Source organism: Chelonoidis abingdonii, chromosome 4 (genome assembly GCF_003597395.2).
Source record: "Chelonoidis abingdonii isolate Lonesome George chromosome 4, CheloAbing_2.0, whole genome shotgun sequence".
Lineage (NCBI taxonomy): Eukaryota > Metazoa > Chordata > Testudines > Testudinidae > Chelonoidis > Chelonoidis abingdonii.
Genome location: NC_133772.1, coordinates 96,930,888 through 96,946,471, shown reverse-complemented (window position 1 = coordinate 96,946,471; position 15,584 = coordinate 96,930,888). Strand labels below are relative to the sequence as shown.

The 15,584-nt window shown below is 39.4% G+C and overlaps 1 protein-coding gene across 6 annotated transcripts in view; it reads right to left on the bottom strand.

Annotated features, from left to right (window-relative positions):
• MEIS2 (Meis homeobox 2) overlaps nt 1–15,584 on the bottom strand; it is a 182,797-nt gene that overhangs the window by 165,706 nt on the left and 1,507 nt on the right. For all 6 annotated transcript variants that reach the window (XM_075065489.1, XM_032789309.2, XM_075065490.1 and 3 more), the window contains exons 2-7: nt 15,073–15,305; nt 13,505–13,646; nt 12,905–12,955; nt 12,090–12,140; nt 11,119–11,268; nt 972–1,086 (exon numbers count right to left, since the gene is read on the bottom strand). In XM_075065489.1, the coding sequence (XP_074921590.1) occupies nt 972–1,086; nt 11,119–11,268; nt 12,090–12,140; nt 12,905–12,955; nt 13,505–13,646; nt 15,073–15,305 (742 nt within the window). The remainder of the gene's footprint in view (nt 1–971; nt 1,087–11,118; nt 11,269–12,089; nt 12,141–12,904; nt 12,956–13,504; nt 13,647–15,072; nt 15,306–15,584) is intronic.

Genomic DNA, 15,584 nt, shown 5'->3' with positions numbered 1-15,584 from the left:
CATATCCTCTTCCACTTTCTAGCAGCAATAATCTAAATGCACCCTGTACAAATAATCTATAACAACAGGAGAGGAACCCAGTTCAATATACCAAAAGAGAAACTGGTACTACCACACTGAACCTCGGGAATGTTTAAAATGTGAATCCAGATCAAAATCCAAAAATCACAGTGAGCCTCACCTATACAAGAGATTCCACCAAAACTCAATTTCTGAACACCTGGGGCCTGACTCTCCACTGCCTTGCACCTTGCACAGTCATTTACACCTGTGCCAAGAGAGTGCAAAGCTGGTGTAACATGCTACCCAGTCCGAAGGCAGTGTTTGACACCCACTTGGCACAGGCAGAAATGGCTGAACAAGGTGCAAAGCTGCGGAGAATCGGCCTTCCTGAACTTTGGAGAGTAAGGGGTTTTCAAAATCTAGTTCTGGACTTGAATTTTGCAGCCTGAGTCTGCCTCTATTCATATTTTCAGAAAACATATTATACAGGCAAACACTGCACAAGATTCTTTTCAGTCAGAGTTGACTTCTTCATCTTCTTTATATGATGTAACAGATTTATGGCTTGCTATAGGAGTCCTTTTATGGCTAATATTACAAGTTAAATTCTCTGTTTACAGTCCAGTACAAACTACTGCATCACAGCTGGAGAGTATGTCTGTCATTATATTTACTTACACCACTCAAAAATAAACTGCAGATAACCAAATTTGTAAAGGAATTGGCAGAACTAATCAATTGTTATTACAAAGCTTGTTTGAAGATTAGATATTTCGCTTTGAAATAATAATAAAATGCAGCTAAGTAGGTTAAGAAAAGGAAATAGTGTCTCCCTAAGTTACAGCTGATTACACTGCAAGCCTGCCACTCCATGTTTACACTAAGGCAGATGTACTGATACCATAAAAAAAAGCTAAAGTTATTTTAGTCATGCCTACTTTACACAGGGAAAAAGTTTGACCTTTTACCTTGCTCACTGCTGTTGTCTCCACTCTGGGAAGCATGGCCCCCACTGGAGGGCCCCGGTGTGCCTGCTGAATGCGTTGAGGTTGCATCATCGTGGTCTCTCCAAGATGAAGGGTTCTGGTGTCAGAATGCCAAGGAATTTTTTCCACAGTTCCCATTCCAATAGCAAATGAGGAACAGAAAGAAAACAGAGGGGGAGGGAGGGAAAGTATACACATTAGCATTTGTGAAACATGCCAAATACTGATACTGTTTGTACAATGTAATATGCCTTCAGCAGTTAGAAGCGGAGGACATACAAAGATTTATTTGGTAAAATAAAGGACCGATTTTTACTCTTCCAACGGCTATCTGGGATTAATTGTTTTAATAGTAGAGCAGTAAAACACTTCTGCCAAAAGTTTTAGTATTTCCTGATGAACTATTTGCAGATGAGTTGACATGTTTTTTTCTCTAATACTTGAAGCTCAAACTGGAGTGGGTGTAGTGCCACATTTTCTCCCATTTTTGCTACATCTGGTTAGGTGAGGGGGAATTTTTTTTTTTTTAAGTATTTTAAAAAGTAAAGGAAAAAGTGGATGGGAGAGCATACCCTCACACCCCTCTCTCCACCATCAGTTTGAATTTTGGAAATACTTCAAGCAAATGCAGAGCTGTGGGAAAAATAAGCTCCCTATGAAACACATTATATACTAGTAAAGAATTTTTTTCTTCAATATGACACATTTTTAAAGACTTTCTAGATGTATCGCTCTTTAACAGTTCACTTACGAGAACTGTCAAGCATAATCACCAGGTGATTATATAAAATAATATATATGGTGATTTTATGTAATTCTTTCTACATTAATACACATAAAATACAATAAAAAAAGAATGTAGAAGACAGACATATGAAGTTTGACAATACTTGGCTAAGACTTCTACTACGGTACTTCAGTCACATAACTCATGATAGCTTTTAATTTATTGAGTACTGGTTTTTCTAGAGTGAAGAACTCCTATTTAAAAGGATAAGTGAGGAAAACTGAAAGTTACAGTTCAGTGCTACTTTGTTGAGTGAGGTCTCCTCCTGGTCCTCCTCCCCTTTCCTGATCATTCCCAATACCCTGCTGTTGCTTAAAGGAAAACAGGAATTCTACTGTACAGGAAGAGCTTTATCAGCACCACATGAAGGCAGGCAAGAGATGGAATTTCCTCTGGCAAAAAAGGAGAACAAGAACACATGAAACAGATCAGACTTGGGGCTGGACCTGCATTACTTGTCACCTGTATGTGACAACTTAGATTAAGCACATTCTAACACTTTCAGACAAGAAAAGTTTTAAAAAATAAAAAATCTTGGTTGAGAAAATAATGCACGCCATAAACTACTACAATGTCAGTAAATACCGTGAACTGTGAATGATGTATGCTGATGCATATACAGCCTGATTCTGACCTCACTGACACCAATGCAAATCAGAAGCAAATCAAATAAAATCAGTGGAGTTACCCTGAGTAAAACGAGTTTACATGTGATGAGAATCAGGCCCTGTATATACAACGAACCCTGTCTAGGTAATTTCCCAAAACTGATTGATACCACACGCATTACAGCAATATATAGTGGAACAGCCAGATGATATTTTTCTCCAAACCCAACCAAACTTTACGGGCCTGATTCAAAGCCTACTGCAGTCAATTAAATGACTTCCATTGACTTCAACAGGCTTTGGATCCAACCCTAAGTAACCAAAAACTAACAGGGAGCCAAATCCTGCTTGCCTTATGTACACAAACTGTCCCACTTAAATCAATTGGACTACACGAATGAGTAAATCAGGCAGGATTTGTCCCAGGAGCCACAACACCCATAACCCATCAGCACGGCTGACAGGATTTAGGATACAAACTCTATTGAACTAACTCACATACTTTCTCTAATATAGAACGGCGACAAAGACTATCAAAAATTACTGATTACACGGTAGTATTATATGTTTGTTGAGACTGTTGTACCAACTAAATCCACCAAAAGCTAATTATCGCCACCCCAAAAACCATAATAAAAAGTATGTTACCATCATGTCGCAAAGTCAGGTGAAAATGAAAACAAAAAGAAAGATGAAGAGTCTAAAGAGTCGAAGCAGCTCAGATGTTATTAAAATATAGACTATGACTGAAAATGAATTGGGGGAGAAAGTTCAGACAGAAATAAAATGCAAAGATTGAGCAAGTTTCTTTGCAGCCTGGATTAAAATAAGAGTTGTGCCTATGAGCTCCTCTTTTTATCTCTGAGTTAGGAAACCACTCAAATAGCTTCAAGCTGAAGGCAAACAGCAGACAGGAGCTCTTCAGCCCTCTGCAGCCTCTTAGCGTCAGCTGTTTGCCGGATGGTAATCAGATAAAGAGCTAGAAGAAATACATGAAAAAGGAAAGAAACAATAGCATAGCATGAGTATAGCCCTCCAACAACATCAGGCTGAAACCTTCTTTTAGAATACAATAATTGCAACATGTTCACCTAGGCTAAACTGTTCAGAGAACATAGCAAGTTATGTTAATTTTATACACTGCAGGCTTTCTAAAGCTGGTTGCTGTTAAAGCTCCTTACCATATATATGAAAATTACAATAATTAACCAGTAACATCTCAGCTATGTTTTAAGGCATATGTCATCCAAAACCTGTCATACAATATTTCAAAAGCTGGACAAGTCTTCTGTTGCAAAAAGGTAATGATTTGGAAAGCATCACCGAATCAAACTTCCCGCAGCTGAAAACCCTAGCTGTCTATACCAGTCCAAGTTGTGCTTGACCTCAGTTTGTAGACCGAGTTTTAGAAAGACAGACTGTATTGATTTGAAACTCAGTGTATTTCTTGTGACAGGGGTTTCTTGAGGAAAAGGATTTGGCAGCATTTTGTGGAGAGATAAAAATAATAAAGTGCTTATTTACAAGTTGCAATCAGAGAATGCTAAGAATATGTTAAGCACAGGGAAATTAACTACTCTTTTGTATTATAAAAACTGTGATCAGTAACCATAAGGGTGGATCATGAGGCACCACTATTTTTCTTTGGATTAAGTTATGTGTGTGTGTGTAATCCAACTTTTTACTTTTTTTTAAAGACAGGTTCCAACTTTGCATCCCTGAAGAAAATCTTCCTGGCCACATTCGCAGTCATTTGCAGTAATTTTATAAATACTGAAGCAAAATTGGTACCCAAATATACATGTTAAGAGAATTACTCTGATGGAACTAATCAATACAATGTATTATGCATACAGAGAGCCTCCCCCAAAAGCCCACTAAAGTTAATGGCAGTTTTTCTACTGACTTCATTGGGCTTTGGATCAGGCTCATGGTATTGCTCTAAAGAGAGTTATAGATAGATAAAATTGCTATGTAAACTGTTAACGTGGTTTCTTATTAATTTGTGAATAACATTGTTAGCTTTAAAAATGTGCTTTGCCGAGGAAGATCAAAGAGTGGTGTGATTAAAATCCATTTGCTGACTTTATATATATATATATATATACACATACACATACATACACTAGAACATAAATGCACATGTATTTAATCATGAACTAAACTACAGCAGTGTACCATAGAAGGCAGACAGTGCACATGTATCTATTCCCAGTAGTTTTAATAATTGGGAGTCAAATATGGTGCTCTTCTTGCTCTTACCTAATTGTGTTAAAGAGCAGTGTTACCAGGAGAAAAGCAGTGAATACTGAGTGGAGCACAATAGAAGGAGATGGAAAATAGATACAAGAAGCTAGGTCTCCAGGGGCAGTATTTTCTATTTGCCGGGCTACAGACTCGCAGCTGATAATGCAAGTTGTAATTAATATAAAAGCAGGAGACAATATGGGGAAAGCTTGTACTAGCAGGGCCACAAGAGATCACTCTGCTGCTATCCACTGTTTCTCATTTACACACACGCCTTCCCTAGAAAACACAATTTTGCCAGTGTTTTCTCCCTTGAAAGTTAAAAAAAAATTGATTTAGCACCATCATTGAATTTTGCTAAATCTAGAAAAGAGCATGGAAAGGACAAGAGTCTCTGGGTATATGAAGCAAATCTGATGTGTTACTCTTTTGTCCATGCTGCAAATCTGGTGGAAACTGTACACATGCTTAACTAGTACGGTATTTCTTAAGGAGAGATGTTCCAAAGCACATTTGCTGCAGAACAATAATTTATTAAATCAGGATTGCATGCAGGCATCTGTTTGTTAATATGACACAGTGCTGGTCACTTGTCTTGTTATGGTGCAAAGGTTGGTAGGTTAACTCTTGCAAGACAGCTATGTAAATGCAAATGTAGTGCCAGATGATTGTGAATTCCTTGTGCACCCAAAACTTCCACTGAACAAAGTCTGACAAGCAGTCCCACTGGAGCTGATTGTGATCTCACACTGGTTTTATGGTGGTATAACTCAATTAACCACAGTGAAGTTACTCCTGATTTATGATGGTGCAAGTAAAATCAAAATCAGGCCAACTGAATTCAAATGATACTCTTGTGAGTACAGTCAGCTTAGCAGGAGTCCACCCACAGGCTTTAATTGAAGTTTCAGACAGACAATAAATGCAGGATTGGGCCCGTGTCTTTTGCTTATCAAATAAAACAGTGGAAACTACACAACCATGGTGTGCAAATAAAACAGCTACACCTCTGATTAGCAATTAAGATAACTTAAAATTAATTTCACTCAGCATCTTGTAAATCAACTTTGCAACTGATCTTAACAAGTGTCATGATGGCACTGCTTTCCCAGAGACTATGAGCCAAGTCCTGCTCACCATACTCACACAAGCAGCACCTTTGAGATCAATGGAACTACTAATGTGATTAAGACAACAAGAATTTGGCCCTGCGTGCCCTAATATATTAAAACACAGTATACTGAGCCAGACAAAAACCTCATATACACCCATATAGGATATAATAATGCAATTCAGGATATGAGGTCTTAGAGACTGCTATAGTGAACGACAATAATAAACATATATAAAGAAACTTTCAATAAATAAATGGAGCATGAAAAATTCTAATTTGGCTTGAGATATATATATATATATGTACAGTGAAGTCAAAGCTCTGTATCACTGAGGCTTACTTTCTCACAGATCTGTATCTAATATATTACTGACTAGACTTAAAAGCAGCGTTGCATTATCTATCAGCATTACCTAAGTAAAACAAAACAAGGCATTTTGGTCTATTGAAAAGAAGTAATTTGCTTATTTATACATACGTGCAAGTTTCATACATGACTATTTTAAAAAAAATCTTGACAGTCTCACCACACTGACTTTGCATTTGAGTGAAGTTTCAGAAAGAACTGTTGACAGTCCCAGAAAGTGGCATCATTCTTAAACGATATGTAGGCGCCTTGCACTTTTGTAGTCATCAGTTTTACTTTGAATCAAACATGTAAACCACCTATCTGTATAGAATCAAGACCTGAACAGCCAAGATTTTTAATTCTATCTAGCAACACTTCTTCTGGAGTGATACCACTACTTTTAAATTATTATAATACAAAAAAAACAAACAACCCACTGTAAATATAATTTTCCAACCTAACTTGGGATCAGGTAAATAACCTAAACCAAAGAGGAAATGCCAACATCAGTGAGATAATAAAATGCATTATCATCTCTCAGATTTGAGGAGCACAATAAAGTTTAATCAAATAAAAATAGTTAAATTTACTTGTATTGAAATGCTTAGGAAAGGCACCAGCAATCAAAAACCAGAAAAATACAATAATCTTTAGTGTATTAGAAGCCCCCACAATGACACATGGTGGCAGATCACAAAGAATATTCCAAATCTTAAACTACACACTAAGAAACTTGGTTATATGAAACTGTTTGCGTTATTACTGTTGCTATAACTATCCAGGTTCCCTTCTGACATTTGACAAACCAGAAGGACACCTTTAGAGTCTGATCCTTCAACTCCTGCTGAAGTCCATGGGATTTTGAGGAGCATGGAGAATGCAGTATCAGGCTCTTACTAATTTGCTCACTGCTCAGCTGACAATGAAATCTTACCAATGGGCAAGACTATACAACCTGTGACAGATGCAGGAGACCCCCATTTTTAATTTTTCTGATTTGCAAGACTCCTTTAGGTTGCTCAGCACGAACCTTTCTAAAAGGAGTATTAGAATACTATCAAACAATTTGATGTTAAAAAAAATACAAAATAATGAGAGTTAATGTATCCTGACCTGCCAACGGAAAGGTTTAACATTCAAACCATCATTTATGTCTTACTTCTAGGGCATCAGATTTCTAACCTGGAAAAGATTATTTTATAAAAAAGAGATAGCTATGTTTTTATCTATCTATTTTTAATTCCATTTTATGAATGATCAGTTTCAACTGAATTTTCAATTTTCAACTGACTACAGCATATAAACAAAAGTTGAGCAGACCGAGGCCCTGCTCCTGGTCCCACAGAAGCCAGTGGGACGTTTGACATTAACTTCAATGGAAGCAGCATCAGGCCCTAACTCAGATCTGGACTCAGGGAAGAATTGTATGGTATCAGTGAAAGCTATGCCCAAAAGAAAATGTAAATAAAGCAAAGCAGAGAAATATTATAGACTTTGAAAAAGTTTATGATTCTTCAAATACCATGTGCAATAGAATTTTCAAACTGGGATAATTTTTTTTTTTTTAAGAAAAGATTTATGATCAACCTCAGTGGGAATTTAGTGCGTGTGGAATGCAGGATTGGGCCCTACATGTTTATGTTGAACAACGATAAATTTTCATAGCTGGGAAACTCAACTTGAACTGCAGTTTGGGCAGGTTTCCCACCCGCCCCCTACACCACCTTAACTGATCTGGTGCAGGCAGGGCATGGCTGTAATTAACTTCTTTCCATCTTCACTTAATATCTCAGAACAATAACAAAAATTAGGATGTTAAAATTTTAAACACTAATTATGGGCTGTTATATTTACTACACATAGCAGAATAATAACAAAAGTTGCAGCTTTTCAGTGACTAGCACTACAGGATTTGATTTACAAAGTCCCTGCCCCCCTTACACTCACTGTATTACATAACAGTTAATAATACACTAAAATAAAATTCAATATGTGCATTTATTACCAAACACATATGACAAGACTGCATAAGACTGCCTGCTTTTCCAAGACAGGTATTGCTTCTGCAGAGATCAATGATTTCCTCTCCTTCCCCCCCTCCCCCAATTAAGTTGTATAAATATCACAGCAGTAGACTTCTAGAAAGGAAATATACAGCATCTGAATATTCCACTTTCAGAAGTCACACTGTAAATACTGAGTAGACTCATATTTCTTTTAGTTACTTTCCTTTAGCTATATTTTCAAGTCTGGCAAAAGGAATAATATTGAGAGCTGCATTAGTACCTAATATACTGCTGCCATCACCACCACCACCCTACACATACACATAAAACACACACACAATGCAGCTTGATACCACTTAATAAGAAGAGAGGTGTATGGATTTTGGGGGTGTCAAACAGCTGTCACAAACTGTCACCTCCACAAGAGAAATCTTGGCACACAACAAATTAAACTACACTTCTTTTCAGCTGTCATTATTCATAGCCAATCAGTTGAAATGCTTCTAGTATTTCATGTGCAAATAAAACAGGGGGAAGATCCTTGGATCAGAACAGTGGGCCAACAGATAAAACAGAGGAAACAACATGCTGTCTCTGTCCTTCTGAAGGGAATCATCAACACCCCTGCACCAATTTTCACCAAATGAGATCTAGCCTGGGGCTATGTATTAAATATGCATATCAAACCAATGACAAAATAACCTGGAGAGTAAAACGGGACAAATTTGCATGCTTGAACTATTCCATTTCTTAGGTAGATGCTCACAAAAGAATATTTCAATTTTTATTTTGGTATTTGCATACCAACAAATAGAAAAGGTTTTCCTTCTTTAGAAGCAGAAGTAAATTACTCCTTAATATAGAACAGCGCAGTATAAACATTCCTTAATGTAGCCCAGTGAAGTGTGTATATAGATATTGAAGAGTTCCAAAGTTTTGGTGGGAAAACAAGTTAACATTAAAAAAAAAATCCAATAAGGAGACACATGTCCCAAAACGCATGAATAAAATGTAACTATGATACAACTCTTCATTTCCCAGTTGGTGTTCTGGTTGCACAAATTATTGCTTCCTTTCAAAACAAATAGCAGGGGGCTAAAGTAAAAAATGTTATAGCTCAAGTCTCCAGGAAATAAAAGGCTTTAAATTATAATACCCAATGAAGTGGTAAACCCTAAAGGGTGCAAGATAAATGGGTTGTCATATTTACTTGAGTTTGGTGTTTGGGCCACAAAAACAACAGGAGATTCTTCTTAGTGAAGATAATAGTTATCAAATAATCAAAATGCTAACCCCTTCCAACCTTGTCCTACCATTGTGCGTGAATTTAAATATTATAATAGAGCACTGCAAATTGGCTTGAGTATTCGCCATCTGCCAGAACCCTAAACAGGCTAGTTTATCTAATCTCTTCAGTATAAACATCAGCGTGCTCCATTTCTACACTTCCACTTGAAACAGACTCTTGTAAAGAAACTGTACTGGAAAAAACCATGTAGGTTTTTTGTACTGCTCTGAATTATACAGAATGAGCCTATATCTTTCAGGTTGCCACTCATTTAAATTTCTTTTCTACTAGTCCCTTAATGCTTGTGCATACAAATTTAGGGTTGAGAATGCCATAAAACAGATATTTTAAAACTACTGTCATGCCTCATAGACTCTATTATCTACAGATGAGATAACTGATAAGCAGAGAAACTTTCAGTAACTGCTGCATACATTTTTATTTGAAAATAATAAGTCTAAAATGCATACTGTCATAAGAATGTAGCCCCTCAAGGTTTACCAAATACAAATGAAGAATTGAAAGCTAACGCCTGGAATACAGAAACCATTTTCAGTGTCCTGGAACTTTAAGCACTCCGGGTTGGAGACTTTTTAAAAATCTATTATTTTATTTCTTACCATGGATTTCAATACAGATCCAATACGATTATTCAATATGCAGACAACATCTTTTAAATATGAAAAGAAGCTCATAGGAACCCGATTCTCTATTAATTTAAATCTACATTTCTTACCACACAAGAAAAGACAGCTAGGCGCCTGTGCGGAGTATGGTTAAGACACACCGGGTGTTAAATGAATATTTCAACGGCTAAAATATTAGATGTATCATTTAGATTATGAGTTCAATTGAACCTAAAACTGTGTAAACTCCTTTCTCCCCAGGGATGCATTCCTATAAATAAACTATAGCTCACACCCACTCTTTTTAACCATAGCTATTTCATTCCCTTTTCTCCGCTACCAGCTGCAACCTTTTCTTTCATTTTCCCCACTGTAAATGTCTATGTTTATTCTAAAGCATCACAAGATCTGCACCAAAACACAAGCCAGAGAAGAAAAGCCACTCTCCTTATCATGAGCACCAACGTTTAGTCCTACACACATAGCAATAACTCACCAACTACTAAAGTGTTAAAATCAACCGCTAACCTACGGTTACTCAATCATAATTCTCTCCAGCTTTCTGTAATACTTTGTTAATAATTGGTTCATCAAGGTTACTGTCTTTTATTATGAAGATGCTTCGGGCACTTGGCAATAAGTCCATATTCTGACAATAAGTTGCTATAAAGCAAAAGCATTGGAAACTCCAGTGTGTTAACCTTTTTCTTAATGCAATGTAAAACTGACAATAATTCTCAGCACTTGTCATCTACACAAGGGGGGTGGGGAGAGGGAATCATCAAACTTTCCCCCTAACTTTCTCGACTCTGTTTTCTTGCATTGCTGCATTGATTACAGGGTTGGCAAAGCAGAAAAAGCACCGATCACCACATCAAACAGACAATTTGCTAGCGCTGCAAGTCGCCCAGATCGGGAAACTTAACAAATCATAAGCAAACTCCCTATGCTACAGATAGAATGAGAAAGGGTGGGGGGAGAGAATCGACTATAAGAAGAACTTCAAAACTCGTAGGGAAATGGGGGAGGGGGCAGAGAGAGACTTACACAGGCTAAGCAGGTTAGAGTCTTTAAAAATGCTATAAAGGGATCAAGAGGACTTACATGGTCGGCTAAATTTGTGGAAGATCCTGAGAGTTCTTCATGGTCAGATTTGGAGCTGCCATCCCTTTCGTCAATAACTAGATCGATTGGCATTTTTCCTTTCAAACAACTAATGTACCTATGGCAAAAGTTATCGCACAACTCGTGGACCTGGAAAAAAAAGGAAGGCAAAATATCGGATTGCAGCTTTTTTTTTTTTTTTTTTTTTTTTTGTAGCAAGAGAAACTCTGTGATCTATTCCACGAGTAACTCTAATTAAGGGGCATAATAGTTGAAGGCAAGGAAACAATAGAGAAATTGTTGCAGCACATATTATTCTCTAGAGACTGGCCGCAGCAACAAGTTAGAGAGAGAAAGAGAGAGAGACTGGGCTCAGTCTAGTCTATAGAGGAAAATCGGATTTGGTGATAACATCAAAACACTGGAAACTGGACCTAGCCAATATCGCTGGAACATACTCAATCCAGCCAGGTATAGCGGGGAACTTGTGATGGGATCTGTTTGAAGCGGGGCAGAGATGTATGTATTTCCAGGACTTGGAAAAATAAATAAGCGTGCCTATGCTCTGAAAAGATCCCAGTCTCATCTCAAAGCACAGTTACCCCCGTCACCTCCTGCTTAATCATAATATTTAAAGCTGACTGAGGTTAATATGGCGATGGGATAGGGATTAGAGCAGGGGTTATTTCATTTTGAAAATAATATTCTGACTCAGCGAAGTCGCATCCATTTAAGGAAAGAGTCGGGTGAATGTAAAGGAGTTAAACTATTTTTAAAGGTTCTATTCAAACAACAATTAAAAAGAAATACCAGGTTGGGCTCAGCATGTTTGTTGAGTGTCACAGGCTCTTAGGGCCCAGGTTACAATATCAAACTGCGTCTCGCCTATATTCTTTGGCAATGTTTATAAGTGTCTACAACAAATCATTGGGAGGAGAGTGGGATTCACAGTCCCCAGTTCTTGGTCTTACCTTTTCTAATTCCAAAAGATGAAACCTTAGTACTTGTATTGCTTGGATCATCTGAAAGAAAGTTTTGAGCGAGGAGTTATTTGTGAGAAGGACGCATTGGGGTCTGTGCTGAGCTGCGAGCCCCAATGGGCAGAGAGGGGGCTTGTCAGGACGCACATTCATTAGCTAGGTTTTTAGTTCACTTGTCACGCTTGAGCAATTTTGATCAACTTTAACCCTAAGCACTCGATTTTTATCATATTTATTTTAAGAGCGGTGATTAGTGTCTCTTTGGGATCTAGAGAAATCCCCTTCCTTCTCCCCCGGCACTTACTTCTGAGGGTCCGCACAGCAACCAAACACACACACACACACACACACACACACTCCTACCTCAAAAGAAAGAAAAAAAGGGGAAACGCTCAAGATGCATCGTTTGGCATCTTCTTTACAAGAGGATTTAGACACTTTTACTATTGAAATCATCCGCATTAGCAAAAGAATTGCGCTAGAAATCTCCAGCTCTCCTTAAGCAGTTATTTCCTTCACTGTCGCTTCCCGCGGCTTTAAACACAGCTTTGCAATGCGTGGGGACTTCAGAGTTTGCCCTGGTTCGATTTAAAAGTGAAGATCTTTGAAGCCTCTAGATGTAGTTTTTTAATCTTGCTGCTTTCCCCCTCCCAGGTCCTAAACCCTGGATGGCTGAACCTGTAACTTTCGGCCGCCTCCAGCCTGCTCACTCACAGTGATCCCTTCATGTGTTAGAAAGGTGCCCGTTATTAATATCACAAACTATAGCAAAGGGGTGGGCAGGAAGGCAAATGTGGAAGCCTTACCAAATTGTCCAACTCTGGGTTTGAAGAAAAAAGTGGTTTTTCAGCGCGGACCTGCGAGAAGAAGGAAAATCAGTGTAAATCGAAGCCCTGGTTCAAAGTCCTGTATGAGAATAACGTGAAGGAAAAATATGTGACAAACTAGCGAATCGAAATACGCCCAGGCCAGGTTAAAATATTAATACACTCCGTGAAATAACGATTTATGTGGAAAAGAGTCTGAACTGCAGCCAGCCCGGTGCCTCTGTCCTTTGAGAGCCCTCTCCTTTTTGATCTCTTTTATTTCTCTGGGTGAGTGTGTTTGGCTAACAACTCGATCACAGGGATTGGGTTGGTGGGGCTGAGAGTTTGGGCGAGCGAGGAGTTGGGTGAACTAGTTTCAACAGTCTGGAACCGACTCTTTTCGGATGAGGCCAGTTCGGATCGGTGGCAGAACACATTTTCCACTCCACAGCCTAAAAACCCCCACTTCCAGTGTGGAATCAAAAGACGAGAGCCTCTCTCTCTCTCTTTCTCTCTCTTTGAAAGTGCGGTGCTAGGTGGTTTGGGGGGGGGGGCGTAGAGGGAGAAGCGGGATCGTAGGGCTGTGAAAAGGTGCTGGACCTGTTTAGCGAAGACCGCGATGTCCTCGTTGAAAGAGTCTGAGGAGCAGACATCCCCGCCGGCCACACCAGGCTCCCGGGGAGTGCAGGTCGCCAGCTCGCACTTCTCAAAGACCAGCGCTAACAGGGGGAACAACGGGTGCCTACCGGGCAGTGACACACAAAGAAAGAGAGGTGGGAAAGAGGCAAGAAAGAAGAGCTCTAATCAACAAGTACATATGTATATACACACACACACATTACACTCTGCAGCCCTCAACTACGCCTTCAAACCGGGCAAATACAAATGAAAACTTCAAAAAATATTTTAAAAATGTAAAATCCCAAACCGCATCTACTGTTCAAATCCCACAAACCAGAAACAAAAATAACCTGTACACCGAACGAAACAAACTTACGCAACCGTCACAGTAGCTCAGCTGTGAATCTTACACTTTTAGTCACAACTTTAAATAATATGAAACAGGGACAATCCCATCTCTACCCCCAAGCTAGAACCCAAAATGAGAAACACTGCTACGCAAACTGTTTGCATTACTTCGTAGTTGGGGTTTTTCTTTATTATTTTAAAAGGAGACTGCTAGCAAAAATGTGGTGAAATTTCCTGGCTTAGAAAGCACACCCAAGTAAAATACCAGCTGTCTAGATAACTGAGCTGGAGAGGGGGAGGGAGAAGCACTTCTACAAATATTTTCCCATAATTGGAGTAATCATGAAAAAAATATATCTCTGTGTTAAGTAGTAAGTGTGTGTTTGCCACTTTCCCCCCTTTGTAGCTCTGATCGGGGGCCCTCCTTGTGTCACAGAGGTTATTAGCTCTTCTTTGGGGGTAATTTACTGCACTGAAAGGAACCTGTGTCATTCTCCCAAAGCATTGCATTGCTACAGGATTTTGTTGTTTTGGTTTGGGGTTTTTAATTTTTAGTTTTTTCTTTCTAAACAGGGAAGCTCAACTCACTGCCTCCAATTTTTTTTTCCATTTCAAAAGAGTTGTCTGCCAGAAGTGAGCCTCTCTGTTATTACTCTGTCTTCCTCGATTTGAATACCTCTTTATTTACAGTGCTAGAGGAGTGTTATTATGGCACCTTGATCAACCAGAACAACACTGCTTCAGCTAAAACTCAGTGCTGTGGTATCCACCCCCTCTGTCTCAGCTCCGAACTTCTGCCTCTCCGAGAGGAAAAAGAAAAAGAAAAAAACAACTTTCACGTATGGGGTGTATTTTCTGGTGCACATTTCCTATCGGTACTTTATGACCCTCCGATGCCATCAGACTAAAAATTATTTATTATTAACTGTTATTACTACTACTAATAAAAAGCCACATTACCGGTCTCCCTCCAGAGCAGTGATTTGTGTCTATGACTCTCCTAAAACCCTCACGAGCTGTGTCTCCCACGTCTTTTTCTCCAGAGCAGACTAAACAGTTCCCCCTTCAACCTCGCCAGCCCAATTCCCACAGATGGGAGCCCTCTCCCACCCTTCCTCTCCTCTTCCTCCTTCCCCACGTCCAAAACACACACGCCGCAAGCCGGGCTATGGCGCCAGGGTCACCCTGCATGTACCTACCCGTAGATCGCATCCTTGTCCCGCTTCAAGGCGTCGTTGACAGCCGATCCCATGCTGGCTGGCATGACATTGGGGTGCGGGGCGTGGGCTCCATAGTGCTGGCTGGCGTGTAGCGGCGGCCCATGGTTCAGGTGGTGAACCGGGGGGATCGGCCGGGGAGCGTGAGGGTCTCCGTACATGGAAGCCGGCACCCCTACTCCGTCCATCCCGCCGTAATGGGGCAGCTCATCGTACTGTCAAAAAATGGGCCAGGAGAGAAAGAGAGAGAGAGAGAGAAGAAGAAGAAGAAAAAGAAGAAGAAGGAGGAGGAGGAAGAGGAGGAGGAAAAAACAAAACAAAACAAAAAAAAACAAACAACAACAACAAAAGTCAGAAGAGAGTAAAGCACCCAGACAGACCACAACACAGCAAAACCAAACAGGAACAGCCACAACGGAGGGAGAGTTATACAAAATGAAATAAAATAAAATAAAGAGCAGAGGCTATCAAGGGTTGGGGGAGGAGGGGGGCCG